Source organism: Neolamprologus multifasciatus, chromosome 11 (genome assembly GCF_963576455.1).
Source record: "Neolamprologus multifasciatus chromosome 11, fNeoMul1.2, whole genome shotgun sequence".
Lineage (NCBI taxonomy): Eukaryota > Metazoa > Chordata > Actinopteri > Cichliformes > Cichlidae > Neolamprologus > Neolamprologus multifasciatus.
Window position 1 is genome coordinate 5595490 of NC_140449.1, and position 23113 is coordinate 5618602.

General features: G+C 38.5%; 2 protein-coding genes across 3 annotated transcripts in view; one reads left to right on the forward strand and one right to left on the reverse strand.

Moving 5' to 3' along the window:
• Positions 1-1144: 1144 nt before the first annotated feature.
• Positions 1145-23113, reverse strand: part of LOC146507673 (melanocortin receptor 5-like) — a 32030-nt gene continuing 10061 nt past the window's right edge. The window contains exons 2-5 of the mRNA XM_085178418.1: positions 19357-19583; positions 19134-19240; positions 14494-14682; positions 1145-10624 (exon numbers count right to left, since the gene is read on the reverse strand). Of these exons, the coding sequence (XP_085034544.1) occupies positions 10054-10624; positions 14494-14682; positions 19134-19240; positions 19357-19548 (1059 nt within the window). The 5' untranslated portion in view covers positions 19549-19583 and the 3' untranslated portion in view covers positions 1145-10053. The remainder of the gene's footprint in view (positions 10625-14493; positions 14683-19133; positions 19241-19356; positions 19584-23113) is intronic.
• mc2r (melanocortin 2 receptor) lies at positions 2114-9361 on the forward strand. 2 transcript variants are annotated; one of them, XM_085178432.1, is made up of 3 exons: positions 2114-2466; positions 4013-4564; positions 8942-9361. In XM_085178432.1, coding segments are annotated over exons 1-3 (906 nt in total). In that variant the 3' UTR covers positions 8943-9361. The 2 variants fall into 2 exon arrangements, with proteins under 2 accessions (XP_085034558.1, XP_085034557.1); XM_085178431.1 differs by lacking the exon at positions 8942-9361 and having other exon boundaries at positions 4013-6399.

Sequence of the window (23113 nt, forward strand, 5' to 3'; positions counted from 1 at the left end):
ATTATCAGAATATATACCATATAATTAGTTTTTCAAAGTTAAGCACGTGTTTGTTACCTAAGCTTAATAAAATGATAACTGAAAGATAAAAATGAAAAGAAAGCGAACAGTGGCAAATGTGGCAATTTGGAAACATGACATGAGTTTGCCATGGAAATGCCAATAGTCTCATTGAAAGGCTATTTAAAAACTATTATGCTTATATGGTAAAATAAACTAGAAAACATAAAAAATCAAAGTTGCTTTAACTGGATTTAATGCGGCATCTTTGCGAGGACTGAAGCTGCTCTGAGAATGTCATAATAAAAAGGGATCAGACGCTTTTGGATATAATTATTATAATAATCTTCTGACTGCAGCCTGACAGGAATTCTGAGTCACAGCCGAGATCACAGAGTACTTTCTTTATATAAAACGACAGTGTTCAATTACAAAGGTGGGACTAAATGCATTCAAATGGAATGGCAGAATACACAGACATCGGGCGAGCTGTGAGACTTTAAATTAAAGGTCACACAACTCGTCACAGACAAAGCTCAAGATAAATGTTGTACGCTATATGATTCACAGTGAATTGAACAGTCAAACAATGCATGTAGAATCTCTAACACATTTAAAAGAAGAAGAATTTTAATAACATGCTTGTTTTTTACAGGTGAAAGCATCACGTAAACATCTGCACCACACTCAAAGACAAGAAGACCACCAAACACAGCACTGCAATCCCACGTAAAGCAGTTTGGCAATAACATCTGTGAGCTCTGAACAAACAGAATGAAAAAAATCGATTGTCCCTCATGTGAACAGCAGAGACGCTGATGTGGCCACAGCTGACTGAGGTGTACCGGAGCCAGCACGCCTCGATTTAAACCTGGACATATATGAGAAAGACACTTTGTTCCATGGGAGCTGCAGCGAGCTGCCTGTTTTCAGCGGCCCTGTGCGTGTTTTCTTAAACGTGACCTTCGCTCTTGCGATTACCCAGTGGAGGACAGCTGAAAACAACCCACGGCCTCCACTTGAGGTCAGACTAAACTCTTGCTGTAACACGTGGAGCAATTTTTGTTTCTTGGTCTTTTATATTTTTTATATATATTATATTTATATTTTATTTTTTTGTTTCACTCAACAAAAATCAATTATATTTTAAGGTAACAATAGATGAACTTTTGTAATTATTTCCAAACTCAGAACCACTTTGTTTCTATCGTTTCTCATCTAGCATTAATGTTTCTTTACTGCAGACAAGCTGCATACTACTATTTTACTTTCTCACTAAAACATGATATATTGTCTAAGCTTAGCTTAAAAGGAAAACCCCAAATCTGACCTAACATGGTCATATTTCTTTAGTGAAAACTACTGCAAATAGTTATTTTTCCAATTTTTAAAATGTATTTTTAATCTTTATAGCACTTCTACAAAGCCAGTTACAAAGTCTTTCACCTCCTGGATAAATAGGTTATAGGTCAAAGGTTGTGACAGTCCTGATCTAATTAACCATAAACTAAGGTTCGTTCTTTGTAATAGCAACACAAAAGAAAGCCAGTTAAAAGCAACATTAATATTATGTCATTATGTAGCATGTGACATTATTATTTTATTTTTTATATATGTAAACCTGCTGCCTGTATTTTTGTAGTTTAGCTCCATTGTTTTGTTTGGTAGCTGTGCATAAATTTAGTCAGTAAGTCTCATACCATTAATTTGTGTTTTAAATTCAAATTTGTATCTATAAAAAACAATTGTTACTTTTTGTTGACTTTTTTTAGGTTTTCAGAAAATATTTTTGTCATGATTTCATGAAATTATTGATGACAAGAAAGTTGAAGGATATTGCAAAGTGTGTAAATCTAAATTTTGAGACCTTTATAGGACTCATTAAGTCACAGGTATCAGTTTAAACCTGATCTCTATGTTAAAAACAGGTCAGCAGGTAAAATGTTTTTGTAAATGTAAGAATGAAGGCAGTTTAAAATGTACTGCAACTATTTAAACCAATTCTTGAAACAATATTATTAAACTTAATCAACTTTCAATGCAAAATAGCCCCAAAGTAAACATCTGCCTTTAATCAGCATTTAATCCTGGACGACCACTGTCTTGACCAACAATGAACAGCTCTATATTGAACCAATCGCACTGTCCTGAGGTGGTGGTTCCCAACCCCGTCTTCTTCACCATCGGAGCGGTGAGCTTTGCTGAGAACTTCCTTGTTGTGGTAGCTGTCATACGGAACAGAAACCTCCACTCGCCAATGTACTGCTTCATCTGCAGCCTGGCAGCCTTCCACGCCATCGCCAGCCTGACCAAAACCTTGGAAAACCTCATGATTGTGTTTGCTGATGTGGGACACTTGAATAAGAAAGGCTCTTCTGAGACCACGCTGGACGATGCAATCGACTCCCTGCTGTGCATGTCATTTTTGGGGTCCTTTTTCAGTATCCTGGCCATTGCCGTGGACCGGTATGTATGGAGCTCTTGGATATGGAAACAAATATCTTATCTTAAAATGGTTTATTTTATAGTGTGAAGAATGGTTTTCATGGCGAGATGAACATATTCCACTCTAGGCTACTCATCCCCCAAAATCTCATTTTCTAAGGCATAACAATGCTTTGGGCTATTTGAACCCTTTTAAAGAAAGAACTGACTGCTACTTACAGGAACCCACAACCATGTTATATTTGCCATATAACGAATGATTTATTCTATTTGCTGCTAATCCAGATGTTCTAAATTGTTTCTCTATGGATCTGTGGCCCCGTAATGATTTATCCTCTGCTGATATTTATATAAGGAGAATTTAAAAAGCTTTCCACTGGGCTCGGACTCTTTGATGTACAGTTAAAGGCTTACTGCAGTGGCTTCCATCATCTCTACCCAAAAATCATGAATACTTTATCACTGCAATGATACTGTTTCTCCACATTTTAGGCAGCTATCCAAATTTTAAAATCAGTCAAAGAAAAAGAGAATGCGGGGTGGCTGTAGCTCAGGTGGTAGCGCAGGTTCTACTGATTGGAAGGTTGGTGGTTCGATTCCTGGCTTCCCCTAGTCTGCATGCCAAATATCCTTGGGCAAGATACTAACCCCAAATTGCTCTCCAATGCATCCATCGGAGTATGAATGTGTGCGAATGTTAGCTATAAAGCACTTAGAAAGATGTGCTTGTGCGAATGGGTCTGAATGGGTGAATGCACAAGTAAAGCGCTTTGAGTGCTCAGATGAGTAGAAAAGCGCTATATAAGAACCAGTCCACTTACCAATGCAACATATGCACATTTATTTATAGTTCTTTTTTTTTAAAAAAGGGAACTCTGCTTACTTTCACTTATTTTTCAGTTATATCTACAGTTGAAATACTAAATGCTCGTATGGAACACAGCCGTCTTCAGTAGTTTTCCAAGTAATCCTGTGAGCCAAAAGAAAAGCTCTCTAAAAAAGAGCTGATATCCTTCATATATTCATCTCAGGATTTCACCTCTGGTTGTGAGAATAGAAGCGTCACTTGCCCCCCATTAAAACATGTTATTTATAAGAGGCAGCCAGTCACAAAAAGCTTAACTAGCAGTGGCATTAGGAGAATATAATGAGCAAAATAAAATAATTTTGTCCACTTCTGGGCTGAACAACAAGCTAATGATAATGTTCATGACCATGTCCCACATTTTTCACACAATTGGTCACCCAATTAATGCTTATGCGGCTGATATGCATTCAACTCTTAACTCTGTTTTGGGTTTCACTATCTCCTGAGAAAACAAAAAAACTTTTGACTCTTACAAAACATGTCATCCAGTGTGGATTAAATGCATTTAGGATTATTTTGTGGCACAAAGCTCCCTGCTAATGGTAATGCACCGCAGTATCATGTTATGGTTCAGTTAATGTCTTAAATTTAGGCGACCGAACTGAGTGAGGAAGCTGCAGTGAAGTTAAACGTGGTCACTCAATCCTTGACAGCCTGTGATAAGTTATGAGATAATGAAATGATTTGTTTCTCTTCCAGTTACATCACCATCTTCCATGCACTCCGATACCACAACATCATGACAATGCAGCGCACTGGGGCCATCTTGGGCATCATCTGGACTGTATGCCTGGGCTTGGGCGTGCTGATGATATTGTTCTTTGACTTCAAGCTCATCATGATCTGCTTCGTCGTATTGTTTTTCATCTCCTTGGTGATTATCTGCTCCCTGTATGTCTACATGTTCATGCTGGCGCGCATCCATGCCAGAAAGATTGCAGCGTTACCGGTTGGTGGCAGGAACAATCATCACCAGCAGCGGTGGGGGAGCAACATGAGAGGGGCCCAGACCGTCACCATCCTGTTTGGGACGCTGGTGGTTTGCTGGTCGCCATTTTTTTTCCACCTCGTCATCATCATGGTGTGCCCCACGAACCCCTACTGCGAGTGTTACCGATCGCTGTTCCAGCTGCATGTGGCGCTGCTGACGAGCCACGCCCTCTTCGATCCGGCCATATACGCCTTCCGCATCGCCGAGCTCAGGCACACCTTGAGGAAGATGCTGCTTTGTTCTGACTGGAAGCTCTGCTGGTAGAGACACCTGATTGCTTATTTTATTTTAGTCTGTTTATCCAGTCAAATGTTAGCTTTTCATCAAAGTGTCCTTCGCTCAGTTGAATATTCAAATTTTAGAGTGAACTGTGAACTTTGTTGCCGCTAAGCAGCTGTTTCTCCAAAGGGAATTCTTTAGAGACATTCTAACATCCTGTGTATTTGAATAGGCACTGTGGCACTGACTACTGTCCGCCAATCTCCTCTCTGTTTTGCTTGACTCCACTGTCTCCTCCTTTCTCCCAACACTTGGATGTTACCTACTTTCACACCAAGTGTCAATGCATTCATGTTTGAAATGAACCTCCTGTGCTAACATCCCGATGCATCCATTTTAGAGAGCCTGTTACCAATGAACATGCATTTTTTTCTCAAACCTGAGTGACACGATGTCCACATTTACAAATGTGAAAATTAAATTGACAACGCTCTCATTTTACTATCTGCTTTTATTCAGACACAATAAAAATAAGTCATCTTAAGCCAGCAAAACATCACTTATTTGAACTGAAGCTCACGTTTACATTTCTTCGTGCCATCGCCGAACACGAAACATGATCCCACAGCTGTTTGCATTGTGTCACTGCACATATACACAGAACTTAGCATGCAACTAGCAATCAAAACACAAGCTAAACCTTGATCCAGGAACATATAATGTTCAGTGTTGTTGCTGCTGCTTTTTGTGGGAACGAAAACAGAGCACTTCACAATAATCAGCAACAATCAATCATTCTGCAAAACTGCACAAATGCTACACTGGAAGTGGATGTACACTTAGCAAAATATTTGTTATCTTTACTAATTAAACTTACAATGGAGACAAAACAATGTACAGTTTTACATCAATATTCAAAGCACTTTTCATTGTGTTATACTTTTTTGATCTTACATTTTCAAAGTACTTGCAATAAACATTAAAGGAAATAACAGTAAGGCAATTACAAGACTGAACGAAGAAAAACATCCTTCTAGCGCTGTTGTTTTCTCTTAAAACAACTCTTATATTACTTTCCATCCACAAACCAAAAGGCATCAGCCTGAAAACATCAACAATATAAACAAATTCTCTGTTTTTGCAATAAATACTGATACGTAACAGCAAATAACTCATTTCTTTTAGTATCTACTGCACAGCAACATTCTGTATGAAAGAGCAGTTTCAGCAGATGGCTGCATTTCCGGTAAAAATCTGTCAAGCTTCTCAGTTTGGAGGTAGACACCACCAACACACCCTTACAGAAGGTATAGTGAAGCTATTTGTACATTCATTTTTACATTTCAAGCAGCTTTACATAGCTTTATACAGCAGGGTGGCATTGAGAAGTGATCACTGGGGGTCACAGTGACTCAACAGAGCAGTGACTTTACATTCAGATCATAGCAGAGACTGCTGTGCTACCGGGCGGATTTGAGACATTTGCTTGTTAAGTGTAGCACTAATGCAGCACAGGGCGAACAGCAGCAGGCAGAAAACTGGCTGATGACAAGTGATGTCAAAAGTTCAGCTTAGCAGGGCAGACAACTTCTCCCATGTACAGATAACAAGCAAGATGTTTGCAGTGAGGCCATTTACAAATAATGTGCAACTGGTGGGTCTGCTTGCATTGGGTGTAAACACATAATCCTCCAGAGGAACACTGAGTCCATTAAGTGTATGAGAAGAAAAAGAATCAGCTCAATATGCAATTCCTGTTTGTCGAAGAGTGCTCATATACCTCCTTTAGAACATGTGCATGCAATCTGAGCGGCATTAGTTCAAAATATGTTTTCCTCCTAAAATGACAAACTATTATAAAAACCCTGAAGATGTGCTAAAACCTATAAGAATCAGAATTGGTCAGATAGTCACCGCTCTGTAACCACCAGAATTTTGGAGGTAGACGACCTCTCAAATCTGTCAGTATTCTTGCATTAGAGCAGTGCACTGGCCTTTTGGGGGCTTTCATGGTGTGTTAGGCAACATTTTACCTCCATCACATTGCCATCATCGCACACTAGTATTATGAAATCACTTTTACAGCTGCAGGTGGTGCTTCTGTTGAGCCGTATGTGCCTTCTGCATCACTAGACGGAAGGTGCCCCTTTGTTTTAAAAATGTCTTTATAAATCGACTATATTTATGTAGCTTTTATTTATTCTAAATATGAAAACAGTTGCTTTATAATGGCACAACCCAAATGTTAGACCTGTACTACCACTGATCAGGGTTTTTACTGTGAAATGAGTTAGGCATACTCAAGATATCTTCTTGTTATCTGGTTTCACAAAGCCTCCCATCAGCAGTCATGTTAAGTGGCTATGCCAGTGGTCATTAGCTCAGTAAGTCAACCCAGAATCCCCCAATTCTACATGTAAGAATCCATATAAAAGGAGCGATGATATAGATCATTCTAGAGCTGCCTGTTTGTCTTCTCTTACAACCTGTTTTCTTAAGAATGAAGAAATTAAAAACACAATACAGGCTAAAAGGAACAAATGATTAATACATTAATAAAGTAAATTATTTGTATTCTTACTAGTAAATGATTTGTGAGCAAGTAAAGAACAAAGTCAACACTTGAAAGGATTTACTGCTTTAATCAGTTTCTTTTGAAGATTTTTGCCGCGACACAAAAGGCTATAGATAAATTAAATTGCTTTGCAGTCACCAGGAAAAAAAGTTAGAAAGTTTTCCTCTCAAACCACATCCCGCTTTGTAGTTAAGGGCCGAAGCTATCTCTTGAATCTTAAAAGCAAATGATTCCCTTTCTTCCTTCAGTTTTTCCAGCTTGGCGTCAGAGGCAGACTAAAGATTTCTCAAGACAAAATTTCTAATCGACAAAATGACACTATTTGACATAAAGCCGTTCCATATAATGGTAGCTGGCTCATTTGACCATTATCCTCTCCAACAACAGGTTCATTCAGGCAGAAAAATCCAGGAGTAAAAGAAGAATTACAGTCATGCTAGTAAGAAAACCAATAAACTGGATGGTAGTCTTCCATGCTAAAGCCAGTTGTTTCTGTTAAATCAATACATGGGGCTACTTTGATGGCTGCATGGTCCTACAGGATCTAGTGAAAAAACATTTAGTTTTTGTTCATAAAGTCACGAAGTAAAAAAGAACTGTTAAGCTTTGAAAAATAGAAATTTACTTTCTGTGGTAAAAAGTAATCTATGTGATCGATGACGTATTTGTTTGACCTTGTCATTACTTACCTACAGCGCAACGTATTCAATATGTTCACGTTAAGACTTGTTTTCTTCTTGTTCGACTATTTTCAATATAAATATATGGCTGCATCACCATTTTTCAAGCCTTAAAACCATGTGATGTTGATGGAAAAGTCCTTGACCACCCAAGCAGCCATCCAGGCTGTGCAGATCCATAAAAAAGTTCATAAGACCATAAGAGGGTCTGATTTTAACCATAAGAGATTTTATATTTATAAATTATGCTGAAACTGGTGGGAAATGAGAGGATTTGACTTTCTTGAAATATAAAATAAGCTGCCAGTTTTCCGCTTCATTTCATAACCTTCATAACCATTTTCTGCAAACCTCCACTTTCCTCTGTTTAATACACCTGAATTATTTCTGCCTCTCTTTTATGTTTTTACATATGCTGACAGCCTTGTGCATCTTGCTACTTTACTGTACTCTGGCATTACAATTCAATTTTATTTATAGAGCACCAATTCATAACAAAGGCCATCTCAAGGCACTCAATATTGTAAGCTAAAGATCCTACAATGTTTGAAAGACACGCCAACGATCACACGGCCCTCTATGAGCAAGCAATTAATGACAATGGAAGAAAAAACTCCCATTTGACAGGAAGAACCATCCAGCAGAACCAGGCTCATCTACCATGATTGATTGGGGGTGAGGAGAATGAGAAGAGAACAGAGCGAGACAGGACAAAAGCAAAACTATAGCAGAGAAAGCCAGAGTTTAATAATGGTTAATGATTAAATTCAGTAGTGGTGCACAAGAAGCGCTCTGTGCATCATAGTAACTTTGTAGCGTGGCTGCCTGTGAGGATCATTAATAGCCATTAAATACTCAACATTGATTTCTTGCAAGTGGTGAAACTATCCAGACTATCCAGGTGGCACCAAGGGGAACTGCCGTTTTTGCCATCTTAAAATTGTCTTTGTTTTTGTTTGCCAAGGTCCAGTCTTTGTTACCAGGACATGTACACACCAAAGAAAATAAGTGAAACTGTAGATTCCAGTACCTAATAGACAAACAGAGTATAGGCAACTGCAGCTACAAATAAGAGCATTTTACAGGGTTAGTTCAGCCAACATGAATGATGTCTGAGAGATCACTTTCACTTTAGTAATGTTTTAATTGATGTCTGTTTTTAGATTTAACTGGACAACCATTGCTGGCCCTGATGGAGCACCCAGTGAGTGACAGAGAGTCTTCTATGCAGAGGACGTGCTACTCTTTTTCTCTGACCCTCCTGAAATTCAAAATAATTATTTAGCATCTCAAACAGATTTGGTAGAGGACTCTGTGAAAGGTGTGGAAAAGATTTTTGATTATTATATTCAAAATCTGAATAAATATAAGTGTTGTTTCACTTGTGCTTGTTTTATGTGTGACTCTGCATTCAATATTGGAAAATATTCAGTTCATAACTGACAGTGAACTAAAACATAATTCACTGCCCTGATATGCACATGCTGTTCTAGGTAGACTGTTACATTGTCACAATTTAAAGCTTAAGGGTCTTTAAAAAAAACTAGATACTACTTACTAACCGAAGCACTACTCTCCATGACTGGGAAACAGACTTTGATGTGTAAAACTGTTGTTTTAATTTGTAGTCACGGCTTGAAAGAAAAGCAAAAAAACCCCCAAAAAACTCACTAACATATGGATGTGGATAATTCTTACCACACCTTCCCCAACTTTTGCTGACTTCATTGCCTTTGTTAATTTATGCATGTCAGGTTAATGTTCACGGAAGTACATCCAGCCGTCTAAATTAACATTTGGGTACATTTGGCAGCAATTCTGTAATTTAAAGCCAGTATATGAGCACTCTTGCAGCACTGAAAGAAAAATATCCTGTCTATCCATTTGGCTACTGCATCAGACATATTCTGGGAACAGAGAATAATAATCTTGCCTATTAAAAAAGAAAGGACAAAGAAAAAAAGATAAAAGAAATGTCAGGGAGAATGAAAAGCAGGCCACAAACAGTTTTGTATGACACACGTTACTATGAATCATGGGTTTCGACTTTAGATGATCCTAACTAAGACTTAAAATAATGCATCTAGTAAACTTTTTGTGTACATGGTGGACGCATTAGGAGATAACTCAATGTTCCAGTCTCTTTTCCAGCTTATAGTTTTCAATAGTTGCTTGTTTGACGGTACACTGTACTGTCTGAAAAGTGCAGTGAACCAGTCCTCGGGTAGTAGTATTTCTATTCCAGCGTCATCCTTTCACTGGTCTTTTCTATTTCTCAGTACTTACCAGTCAAAGCACAGATGTTCGTGCAGACGTTTCTCACACTGTAACAGCAGATGATCTCCTTAAACGTCTTCCTCATCTCCTGACTCCTGAAGGCATAGATCAGCGGGTCAATCACTGAGTTGCACATGATGAGGATGAGGTACATGTTGAAGTGGGACATGAAGCACACGCAGTAGAGATTCCGTGGGCAAGAGATCATCAGGATGAGGTGGAGAAAGAAGGGAGCCCAGCAGACGATAAAGATCCCCAGAAGGATGGTCAGTGTGATAGCCCCCTTCATGCTGGTGCGCTGATGGATGGAGTTGTAGCCGGGCAGGGCAGCAATGCGCTTCACGTGCGAGCGAGCGAGCATGAACATGTGACTATAGAGGGAGGCCATGATGAGCAGCATGGCAAAAAACATAGAGATCAGGCAGATGATCACAGGAGTGGAGTCTGAGTAGATAATGAAGACAATCCCGCAGCCAGTGCAGAAGGTCCAGATTCCCCCGATGATACAGCCAGCTCTCCTCACCGTCATGATGTTGTGGTACCTCAGTGCATAGAAGATGGTGACGTACCTGCGGATAATAACATAGTATCCACCTCAGTAACCTCTAATTTTATATCAACATTTATTGCTCACTGATGAATTACAAAAAGTCAGAAAACTTGACATTTAAACATAACGGGGACGGTGTGTGTGCTGAATACAATAACTCACAGAGAGCGAACCAGACTACAGGTCACATGAAGTGAGACATTTATTCTTGAGACATTCAATATTTAATGAGGATAACGTTAGGCAACCTCGGGTTGTTGATCACGCATAACGTACATTTATACATAAAAGGTGCAATTTTGTTATTTGGTGGCTCTGTTGTAACCTCTGGTATGAATGTAATTTATATGTCTTTGAGACAATCTCGTAAATATTAAATGTCACTGAGAAACCAAACGAATATCATATTGTCAAGTTGTCCTGATTCTTGTACACCATGTATTTATACCTGATCCATATACTGAATCAGAGTCAGCCTAATATGGACCCGAGTCCACCTCTTTCAAACAGCCTCTGGGGATGGTACAGTAGTATCCAGTATGATGATCTATGCAATGTTTGCAGTTTTATACGTGCTCCAGTACATGAAGGAATAGCAAGCATGGAAAAGGGAACAAAAGGAATGCCTATGTGTTAGAAAGAGTAAGATTTAACTCAGTTAATTCAATTCAATTCAATTCAATTTTATTTATATAGCGCCAAATCACAACAAAAGTCGCCTCAAGGCGCTTCATAGATACAGAGAAAAACCCAACAATCATATGATCCCCTATGAGCAAGCACTTTGGCGACAGTGGGAAAGAAAAACTCCCTTTTAACAGGAAGAAACCTCCGGCAGAACCAGGCTCAGGGAGGGGCGGCCATCCGCTGCGACCAGTTGGGGCGAGAGAAGGAAGTTAAATGTATATGGATCAAATATCAACATGTCTGACAAACATTTAAAAAAGAACAGTTTTTCCAGTTATTCTACATTCATTATTAAGCAGACAATTGATTAAATGGTAATCAATGGTAACAAAGACACACTTTTAAAATAGTGATCACATGCTAACTGTAGCTGTGAATGGTTGTGTGCAAACAGGACGAACTAATAAAGAACAAGGCACTGAATAGTTTGAAGGCCTTATTGCAATTCTTCCAATTATTGTCATTTGTTAGGTTCTAGAACTAAGTTATAAAATTACTGTGTCAGAGAAAATTTTAGAGTGGCATACTGGTGCTCCGTAAACCTGCGTGGGTTCTTTGGCTTCCACCCGCAGTCCAAAGACTTGCATGGTAGTAGTGATGGGATTTCCGGCTCTTTTTAGGGATCCGGCTCTTCCGGCTCGGCTCACTAAAAAGAGCCGGCTCTTTCGGCTCCGAACCGGCTCTTCAGGTTGTTTTGTTGCTTTAATTATTTAATCATTAACAATAATATAAAATTATGCAGAAAAGGAATTACTAATGTAAAAAAAGTGGTTTTATTTATATATGTTTATATATGGCCCCTAGAGACAAAGCACGTACAAACTCTAAAGCATATACAAACTCCAAAAAGCACGTACAAACTCCAAAACACATTTCTAGCGTTTACTGAACTTCCAAAACAGAGCTACCCAGATCACTTAAATTACACAATTGAAAGCATGTGTGTATTGTTTGTGTATTTATAGACAAGCACTCATATTTATTCAAATAATTTAAAAAAAAAAGTTCATTTACCTGTTACTACCACACACCAAATCCGGTTGTTGATACTTCCTGGCTTGTGTAGCCACTAGGTAACAAAAGCTCAACACTGCGCCCAGCATCCTGAAGCACTTCTGTTGTCTTTTGTACGTGATTCTGAGTTTGTACGTGATTCTGAGTTTTTACGTGTTTTGGAGTTTGTACGTGCTTCTGAGTTTTTACGTATTTTGGAGTTTGTACGTGCTTCTGAGTTTTTACGTGTTTTGGAGTTTTTACGTGTTTTGGAGTTTGTACATGCTTAGGAGTTTGTACGTGTTTTGGAGTTTGTACGTGCTTTGTCTCTAAGGGCCACCATAAATATACTTTATTTATTCACTCCACATAAAATGTAATAAATAAATCATATAATACAAAAAACAACTATTTACATTTTGAACTTTTAACTATTTAAATTTTCAGCTTTTTCCTTTTAAACAAATTTAACGTGAAACAACACAAAACACTGCAAACCACAACACAATTAAATATAAATTAAAATATTAAAACAAAAAGAAGATGCACATTCTCTGTCATAAGGGCCTGCATGATTTCTGAATCCTTTATAATCTGCAACTGAAAATAGTGGATGATTACTATACCTTTCTAATGTGACGTTGTTGTCCCTCGCTCTCTTTCTCTCTGGCTCTGTTCCTGAGCTACTGCAAGTGTAACTAACGCCCCTCCCCCCTCTGCCCAGCGCAAAGTACAGGCGCGCATGCGGAGTTTAGCGGAAAAAGGGCGAGAGAGAGGGTGAGAGAAAGAAAAAAAAAAACCCTCACGGCTCCCAATAAGGAGCCGGCTCGCGTCGTTCACTTCAAAGAGTCGGCTCTAAGAGCTATTTCGTTCGCGAACGACCCATCACTACATGGTAGGTTAACCCACCGAATTAGGAGATTTGAGACAGACGTTTTTGAAATAGAAAGGTCAAAATGAAAGCACAAGATCAAGAAATTACCAGTGTGCCATCGGTGCCTATGAAATATTCAACTCTTAATAATAATACAGCTTTGCTGTTAAATATTCAGGCTCCAAGGTGAGCTCAAGCTCAGATGAAATTAAAAGATCCATTTTTGTCAATGTGAAAAGACCATAAACAGACACGAATGGTGAAGATGAAAAAAACCTGCACATTTCAAGGATTTAAAATCTACTTCACAAGCATACAAAAAAGGAAAAGGATGAAGAGGGAAATCAGAGAAAGATGGACATTTTCTCAGTTTTCTGTCTTGCCAGATAATTTATTGCAAAGTAAAAAGTAAAAAAAGTAAAATTTTCTGTCTGTCTTATTTGCACAGATGCATTAGAGGAAGCAGCGATGTTAAATGGCCTGTATTTATATAGCGCTTTACTAGTCCCTAAGGACCCCAAAGCGCTTTACATATCCAGTCATCCACCCATTCACACACACATTCACACACTGGTGATGGCAAGCTACATTGTAGCCACAGCCACCCTGGGGCGCACTGACAGAAGCGATCCCCATGATGAATGAACCAAATTTGTTGTGTGTATCAGAGAAAGAAGGTGGAAATTAAATAAAATGTCAATTTAAAACAAAAAATGAAACTGGATCAATGCTGGTTTACTCATCTGCTTAAAATTAAATTCATTCACACAGTGAGACAACAAAAACACTTTGATCTGTTCAGCAGTGACAACTAAGATTTAGTGCGAGCAGTATTTTTCATTCATTGGAATTGTCTCTCCTCTTTACCCCATATGTGTATTTGTACAGGTATATAATGACTTTAATATATTCCCTTTGGGGTTTTTTCTTTCTTTCTTTTTTGTTTGCTTTGTTATGTTTTATGCTTTTCTTGATAATGAATAAAAACTGTTTAAAGAGAGAGAAAAAAAAGGAATTGTCAGAGGAACACATGACAGGAATTAACTGAAGGAGTGCCAAATAAGCACTGCCTCGATTTTCCTTAAAATTAATCATAAAATTACAGGGTCCTTTTTTGTTGTTATAAATTATAAAACGTCAGTTATGTTAAAGAACATTATTAGGAAACTGGGGGCGGTGGTGTTGGGCTGATGGATGAGGATTAGTTGTGACTAGAGCCTTCAATTAAAACTTCAGTTCCCTTAAAAACATTTCAAAAGGAAACTATTAAGAAACAATAGCAAAAAAAAGAAAAACAAAGATATATTTGTGCTTATACTCCCTTCCATCATTACCTGTCCACAGCAATGGCCAGCAGGCTACACATGGATGCAACGACAGAGATGCAGATCATGGAGTCCACCATGTTGTCCATCTGCCTGATAAAGTGATCCTCCACCACCAGCTGTCTGTTGTTGAGAAGATAAATGATGATGGTCTCCCAGGCGTTGGACACACTCACCAGCATGTCTGCTACTGCCAAACTGCAAAAAAAACCAAAATACTTTGTACAACCTTTATTCCGCAAACAGATGTTCAAATAAATGTTTCTATATGCACTTCCTTCTGTGTATTCAGGAGCTGACAGAATAGCGTCAGCTGCATTCGCCCTCCTGTTGTGTAAACACTTTCTTCTCACAGTCATACTGGGAAAACCAATTAATTGATTTAATGCCTGAGTACAGTCTTTCACATTCTCCGGAGGTGCAGTTGAGGCAATGCTTTGACAGTCACATGCACTCACAGCCTTTGCACAAACAACAAAGCCAGCAAAGATGGTGGAAAAATGGATCCTATCTCCCCAGTTAAAAGTGGTCACGGAAAAAAAAACTGCACTGCCGGCAGGCAGACAGATGCTTGATGCTGTTTCCAAATACTGTTACTAAATAATACTAATATTTTAAGAGCTTCTTAAAAATAAACAACACATCTATGCTATTTATGTATATTTACATGTAAAATCTGATGTTTTTCCACAGCAAAAATGGTTAAAACGGTGATCCTATAACTGCTGGTGGCTGATGGTCAGAGTACATAGTGTACATAGTGTGAACAGAGGCAGGGGCGGATCTAGGCAAATTTTCTTTGGGTGGCATGGAAATCAAATGGGGTGGCAAAATCAAAGCAATTTATTTTTTACACATATGCATGTGTTACATTCTGTATTATATATAGTTAAAATACATCAAAAGCAGTAAGTATACAGATGTTTCATATAAACGTAGTCTCTAATTTTCTTTTCTTTAGCCCACATAATTAAACATTTCAGTTACATAAAACATGTGAATTTGGATTTTATGTACTAGCCTGTATGATGAATAACTATGTAGCCCAATAAGCATAAAATCAATAAAGCTACACAACATGAGGTGATTCATTTACAAACACAAGTCTAACTAAAGTTTCACAATCTTTTTTAATTAGAAATAATCAAATTGCTTAAATTTACACAAAATGCCACAAATGAACACATTTTTTCACAAATTTTTCATGTTTTATTTGGTTAACACTCTGGGGTTCAGGGTATAATTGGCCATTTCGGACTATTTTTTGTGTTTCACCTTTAAATTTATTGATTTATTTTTGCCTTGCCTTGTTCTTTTCAGCACAATCTCATCTGTCTGAATTTACAGCTATTTTTTCCTTCACTGTACTAACACAATCGAACTGAAATCTCACACAAACATATGAGCCAAGTAAGGAAAAGGTTCTTTCACTGTAAAAACCACATACATGTTTACAGCTCTCTAGATACACAACTCAGAACCTGATTAGTCCCAATTTTAACTCTGAATTGTTCGCCCTGGACTAAATTTAGAGTCAGAAAAAGTCTAGTTTTAGTTGACACATTATTTGAGAGGTGTCGCAGAGCAAGGTCAACAATCTGGCTGTTGTTAGTTTTCTAGATTTTCCACAGCTTTCCACGTTTGGACTCCATGCCTTGACTTGACAAATGATTCGTATAATGAGTAAAAGCTTCTTGGCCAGAAGAGGTGATATTTAAAACATGCAGCTTAAGATGTTTTTCTATGCTTCGGTGCCATTTTGGTGTTTTGGTGTTCAAATGAGAATTTATGAAACTACAATAATATGTTCTCCAGGACATCTAGTTGAATCTTGTTGGCAAAGCAATTTGTTCAAGTGCCAAAGAAAATGACAGCCGAGTCTCACAGAAATAATAATGAGCACAAGGTCTTAACACCACGTTGAGTGGAGGTGGCATGTAATATGTTAATATTACAGCCCACAGGAAGCAACAGGCTCTCTTCTATTGTCTTGGTTACCAAGGCAGCATATTATATCACGATCAACATCGTGGACTGACTCACCGAATACTCACAACTTACCTATAGAGAGAAAACAACACATTAAGTAGGAATGCATTTCTTTTTCCCCCATGAATCAAATGGATTTTCAAATAAAAGATAACAAGTGTTATCCTGCAGTAACTCGCTGTACCTTAGTGTTACGCCGTGGCACTCATTCAGAACCACATGAATAGAAGCGCTATACAGCTCGCCAGAAATTCAAAGCCTTAGTTGAATGTCTGCTGTCTCTGCACAGCTGAAACATATTTGCTTTTGTCTTAGTAAGAGGATTAAGTCTTTCAAATCAGAAGACAGACCCAAACAAAGTCACAAGAAATTGGTGCTGATGTGAAAACAGACATCCAAGTATTTTTCTGATTTATACAGTAGTGTCGTTAAAAGTGTGACTTGATTTTGATGTGACAGCTGCCCCAAATATGTCATGATGTTTGAGTCCACAGATCTCTATTGGTTGGAGACAAATTTAAAGAAAGAAGGTTAATCATGAGTTGTTTAGATCATCGTTACCTAATGATTAGTCTAAGCAGGGCACAAGATTATAAGATCAAAAAGCCTCTTTTGTAACTCCCTGCTACAAATGGTTTCATTTAACCATTTATAATCAGGATAAAAGATTTATGTCATTTTCAAGAGTTCACATGTTTCCTCTGGCAACACATACTGCATGACATTTTTCTAAGTGGAAAGAATGATTCGATTTCACATTGGATTATATTGGAAATCTGCTTCGGCCAAGCTCAGGATGAGCAATTATCTGCAACTGTTCTTCGCCTTTTATAAATAAACCAACTTTTCCACTTCAGGCAAAAGAAAAATATTTTTTGCGCAACTGAGCTTTTTAATCAGTTACATGAAGGAGAAGGTTTGGAAGTTGAAACTCATTATTTCTTTGAATTCTGGCAAAAAATCCTGTTGTGTAATCACATAGAAGCATACTCTAGACTGTCACCTTGAAGTCACACTTCTACAAAACAAAAGTTAGCTCTACCTGAGCCTGTAAGCCATCTAAATTGCTTTTTATGGTTACTTGTTTTATTTTTCTTTCTTTCTTACTTGCTTGTTTGCTTGCTGGCATGCTTCCTTGTGTTCTCCTTGCTTTCAATTTAAAAGAGACCAGTAGGATAGCTCGCTTGGCATCTCCTGCCAGGCAGATCCACAGCTGAGGGGCCTAGTAGGCAAAGGCCCGGTAACCTTTCATGACCTTTCCAGAACCTTTATTCATGAACCTTTAACAGAGCACTGCCAGAGGACCTCAGGAGCCAAACTATTCTCAATAAAAACTACTGTTAGCCAGTGAAGGGCAACAGGGAGGGATTGGTATGTTGTGGTTGCTTCTCTTTCTGTGGTTTTAAAGCTGGGCAACATCAGCTGTAGCCTCTGGAGCAGAGTAAAGTGCATTACAATATTCAATTCTATAGGCAATAAAAGCATTGATGACCTTTTCAGAACAGAAAGGAAGGAAACAATCTAATCCTGGTTAGCTGTCTCGGTCGTACAAAGCATGACTGAACCACTTTAATCATTTGTGTAACATAAGATAAATCAGGACCTTTCTGAGCATAATTGATAACGGTTCATGTCTATTAATTACATCAACATAGGCTAAAGTTATTGGTTCAGTGTCTGACAGATACCTAAAATCCATCCACATAGGGGTTTATTCACATTGCATTGAAGCTGACAGTTGTTTGCTGGGGAATATTCCAGGATCGTTGTTGTGATTTCATTATTAGTTATTATTAATAGTACTGTTATTGTCTTTAGACCTATCTTCCTCAACCCCAACCGGTGGCAATGGATGGCTGCCCCTGCATGGTTCTGTCAGAGATATACTGTATTCCTTCTCATCTCAGGTTTTCTGGGTGTTATTGTAGGGTCTTTACCTTATAAGTTGAAGTAACTTGTTATGATTTTACACAACATAAATAAAACTGAACTGAATTGAATTGACTGAACTGCTGAATTGCTTTCATAGGTCATCCTCAAATGTATTTGCTATCAGGTCGTAGGTCAGTCAGGATGGTCTAATGAAGCGTATCCTGCACTCTCACTGATAGTTGCTTCAATCACTTGCATCTAAGTTGAGAAATGTTTATCTCATTGTTTTGTTTGTTTGTTTGTTTTTGTTTGTTTTTGCTTTTTAAAAGTCGTTACATTTTATTGTCTTTCTGTGGTCTCTGGTCGCCGCATTCCTCCAAAATGCTTCCTGTGTGGATGCAGCATTGTTATGGTCGTTTGAGAAGGGCTTGAAAATAACAATGTGAACTCAAATGATATGGGCCTTGAGGGGAGACATGCGTTGTTATCCAATTATAATGGCTACATTAGGATGTAGTCTAATCATAAATGTATCCATTTACACTAATATGTAGACAAGAGTGAACAAGGTTTCACTTGGGACCTATATTGCATTTTGCCCCTGGGAATGGCTGCATTACACCAAGACAGAGAGTAAGCACTGAAGGATAGAAGCATATGTTAATAAACTGCTGCTTAACAAAATCTTTTACACCTGGTAAGCTCACTTTATTAAAACGGTTTTGTGTGGTCCTCGTACATTATTATGATATTTTCCCCTTTATGTCTTAAACCACTGAGGAGTTTACCTGCAGACAAAGAAGTACATGGGGGAATGTAGGTTCTTGTTCTTCACTATAGCTGTGATGACTAAAATGTTCTCCAGCAGTGAGATGATACCCAGGATCAGAAAGACCTTAGGAGAGGAGATCAAAATACAGACCAGTGAAGAGACAGTCGGGGTAGTGGTAGCCAAGAAGAAATCACGAGATAAATAAATGAATCCAAAGTGCTACACGCAGCCATACAGACCTCGATAGCGATGTGCACCTGCTCGCATGCTGCAGGTTTGGAGGTGCTAGCCTTCTCTGATAGTGGAGGGATCAGGGTGTAGTTTTGATGATAATAGGAGTAGCCCCAGGTAGAGTTACCCAGCAGCACCTCCTCTTGGTAGGAGGATTCATTAGACACATTCATCTCTGCTGTGGGTCGGGTCTGGATCATCGCAACTCTTATCTGGAGGTCATTTTTCAAGCAGGCTGAAAGAAGAAACAAGAAGAAGAACGTGAGACTGTGTCATGCTTCATGTAAGCTTTGTAATATTGAGATTGTGCTTAATATTATGCCAGCTTCAATTACACATGCTGCAAACAAACATGATTCACCCCAAGCACCTTGTTTATTTAACAACATACAAATAGTGTTCGGTTCCTTGCAAATGTAACTCCTGTGTGTGGTCCTGGTTTGGTAAAATGGTAAATGGCCTGTATTTGTATAGCGCTTTACTAGTCCCTAAGGACCCCAAAGCACTTTACACAACCAGTCATCCACCCATTCACACACTGGGCCTCCATTAACATCCTTTTCTAAAGCTTGGTGCTGATCAGATAATCAAAAGTGGTTTTAGTACTGCCTGCTTCAGCAAAAAAATGGTGCTAGGAAATTTCCATAAAACCAAGACAGTGAGACAAGGCAGAGTAAGTGTTTGCATTTTGTATTGCACTGCAAATAGAAGTACATTAAACACAAACTAAAACCAGATGACTGCTTTAGGCTTGACTTAGTTTTGATTTGGATAACAGGAAGCAGCCTCACTTGTATAAAAAAAAAGAAGAAGAAACCCTCACTAATTTGTGTAATCTGACAAGTCGTAGCTTTACAGGTTATGTGGTGGACTGATTCTTGGCTGGGTCTTGTGTGTTAAACTGGTAAACTCACAAGATACAGCTACTGGTTTGCAGATTTTCCCGCCTTTGCCACAATCACCAAAAGATGTTTTTTAGAAATTAGTTCCTGACTTTCTTTAGGGAGTTGAAATTTAGTCATAACAAATTTCATTGGTATTTGTTTTGAACATTTCTCTTTCCTAATAAATTAAACTGTTGCAGTTTACTGCAATTAAACTGTTGCAGTGACCTGACATCACACTCTCAAGTTAGAGGGCAGATAAGAAAGCTTCACTGTTAAGAGTCACTAATATGACGAATCAGACGAAAAAACCCCAAAAACCAACTGTTAAATCCTTCATGCAGCTTAGTGATTCCTCTGTTTCTTAACACATGACCTCATAACTGGACTCTGCGGTTATGTCAAATGACGCACCTTTGGTTGCTATAAATTTGCACACATTGTTAGTACGTTTAGACACCAAATGGGAACTAAGGAAAGCACCGATATCAAAATAAAACTGTTCAAGTGAAGTGAAGCGATAAACTAAATTCAGCATTATGTCCACTCTGTCTCATTTCAGCAGAATGCCATTATCTAAATCCTTTTCCAAAGTGGCGCATCTTAGCAGGTACAGCAATTAACCACTACTGTAGCGCTAAATGAAAAAGCTACACCGAGAATCATTAAGACATTTAAATTCTATCCATGTACTTTATCTGCAGGAAAAAAAAATTAATTATGTCAGCACAATTACGTTTTTCCAGCACCAATTAACACAACAGTTATCTTAAGCAATTCAAATTTAAAATCAAAAGTATAATTTATGCTCACACATTACATTTAACCTTTTGAAGTGCTTACAACAACTAGAGCAACTTTAGATATATTGGCAGGTGAAGTCATTACCATCGATCATCTTGTTGTAATGCACTTCTTGGCTGGGTTCTCATGTGGATGTCACATTGACACACACGTGTCTGTAAAGTTGTTACAGATAGAGCAACCTTCACCCAGCAGGCAGCAGACCTACCCAGCAGGAATATGGTGCTGTGCAGAAGTCCTGAGCCACCTCTCATTTCACATGCAAACATATGTGGCGTTATATAAGGCAAAAACTGAGTTTGCACAATTGTGACAAGCACCAAAGTCAATATTTGGCATGACTTCCTCAATTCCCCAACATAGGGTGAACTCTTAGGCAAGCCTTCATGTTGTTTCTAGGATTTTTAGGATCCCCAACACCACTGGCTGAAACCCCAAACCATCACAGAGCCTCCACCATGTTTTACAGATGTCTATAGACACTCACGCCTCTCTCTTGAAGTCCTCTCCTTCCTTACAGACAAAATTCCACTGAGACCCTTTCTGATGAATCTTAGACAAACAGATCCTGTGTCAGATACAGTTTATCTACTGCAGATAGTCACTTTGTCCTTTTTCCTCCACGTTTACAGTTTTCTCTGCTTTTGTTAAGTACACACTGTTGTTTTTTGATTTTTGGGAATCATATTGTTGGTGCAAAACTACTCTGGACTTGACTGGACTAAAAATAAGTGAAAAAGAAGCCAATGCTCAAAGAAAGACCTTCATAAAACCTGAAGAACAATTGCTCAAATCCGCTTTAGAGAATTATGAGAAAGTCTATTCAGGGACAGAGGACCACAGAAAGATCAAGCCGTTGACCCTGGCCTGCAGTCTAATTGGGCTGCCAAAAGATGTGCTGGAATAATACTGATCCATGGACCTCCAATCTCCCTGTCATATGGATATGCTGCCAGAAACCACAAAGGTCCTGTGACCTGTACCCTTGTGGCTCAAAGCTGTTTGGCAACATAAAATGGATCTAAACAATATGAGGCAGGTGGCTATATATTTGAATATTTTCTATGACGTGTCTTCTCACACCGGTTTAATGATTTGGCACATATAAATACTTTTAAATATCTCTCACAACATTTACCAGATATATGGAAACTGATGACTCTTTAACCAGCTTTGACTATTTCTGTTTCTAATGCTCAAAGAAGGAAGATTAATTATTTCAGCTAGCAAAGGAGATGAAAGTGTTTTCTGAAAACTAGAAACTGATGCTTTGCAAAAAAATAAATAAAAAAAATCATTAGCAAGCTCGTGAAAGATCCGTTGTCTATTTGCTGGCTCTTATGAAAAACTGAAATTTTATTTCAAATATTTTTCTGCTTGAGACCGAGCTAGACATGAACACAGAGCACAGCAGAGAATTCAATCACATTTGTGCTTGGATTACTAAACAGGCCTCAGGTACAGCCCCTGGGCACAGTCCCAGGCCTCAAAGGAGTCAGAGGGCTGCTTAAATAGAGAGTCTTTTAAAAAGACACTTTTTTAGGTACACCTTGCTTGTACCGGTTTGGAAGCCTTTTGCATATCAGAACTGTGTTAATTATGCATAAATTGAACAAGGATTATGCAGTTGCTGCACATCCTTGAAGCAAATCTCCCAATTCACAACATCCCAAAGGTGCTCTGTTGCATCTGGTGACTGTGGAGTTTGAGTAATGTGAACTCATTGTAATCTTCAAGAAAACAGTTTGAGGTGATTTAAGCTCTGTGACATGGTGCATCATCCTGCTGGAAACAGCCTTCAAAGATGGGTACAACAGTCAGGTGGGCTGTGGCATTTAAACGATGCTTAGTGCGTACTGAGGGGCCCAAAGTATGCCAACAATCCCCCACGCAATTAACCCACCAGCAGCAGCCTGAACCACTGATATGAGACAGAATGGATCCATTCTTCAAGTTGTTTATGCCAGATTCTGATTCTAGCATCTAAATGTCACAGTAGAAATCGAGATTCATCAAACCAGGCAACATTTTTGCAATCTTCCGTTCCAATTTTGGTGGGCCCATATGAATTGTACCC

What these genes read in the sequence shown, in the direction of transcription:
- mc2r (XM_085178431.1), top strand. Translation starts at nt 2,114, where the DNA reads ATGAACAGCTCTATATTGAACCAATCGCACTGTCCTGAGGTGGTGGTT. An exon ending in CTGGCCATTGCCGTGGACCG is followed by an intron (nt 2,467 to 4,012) that starts GTATGTATGGAG and finishes TTTCTCTTCCAG; the next exon opens with TTACATCACCATCTTCCATG.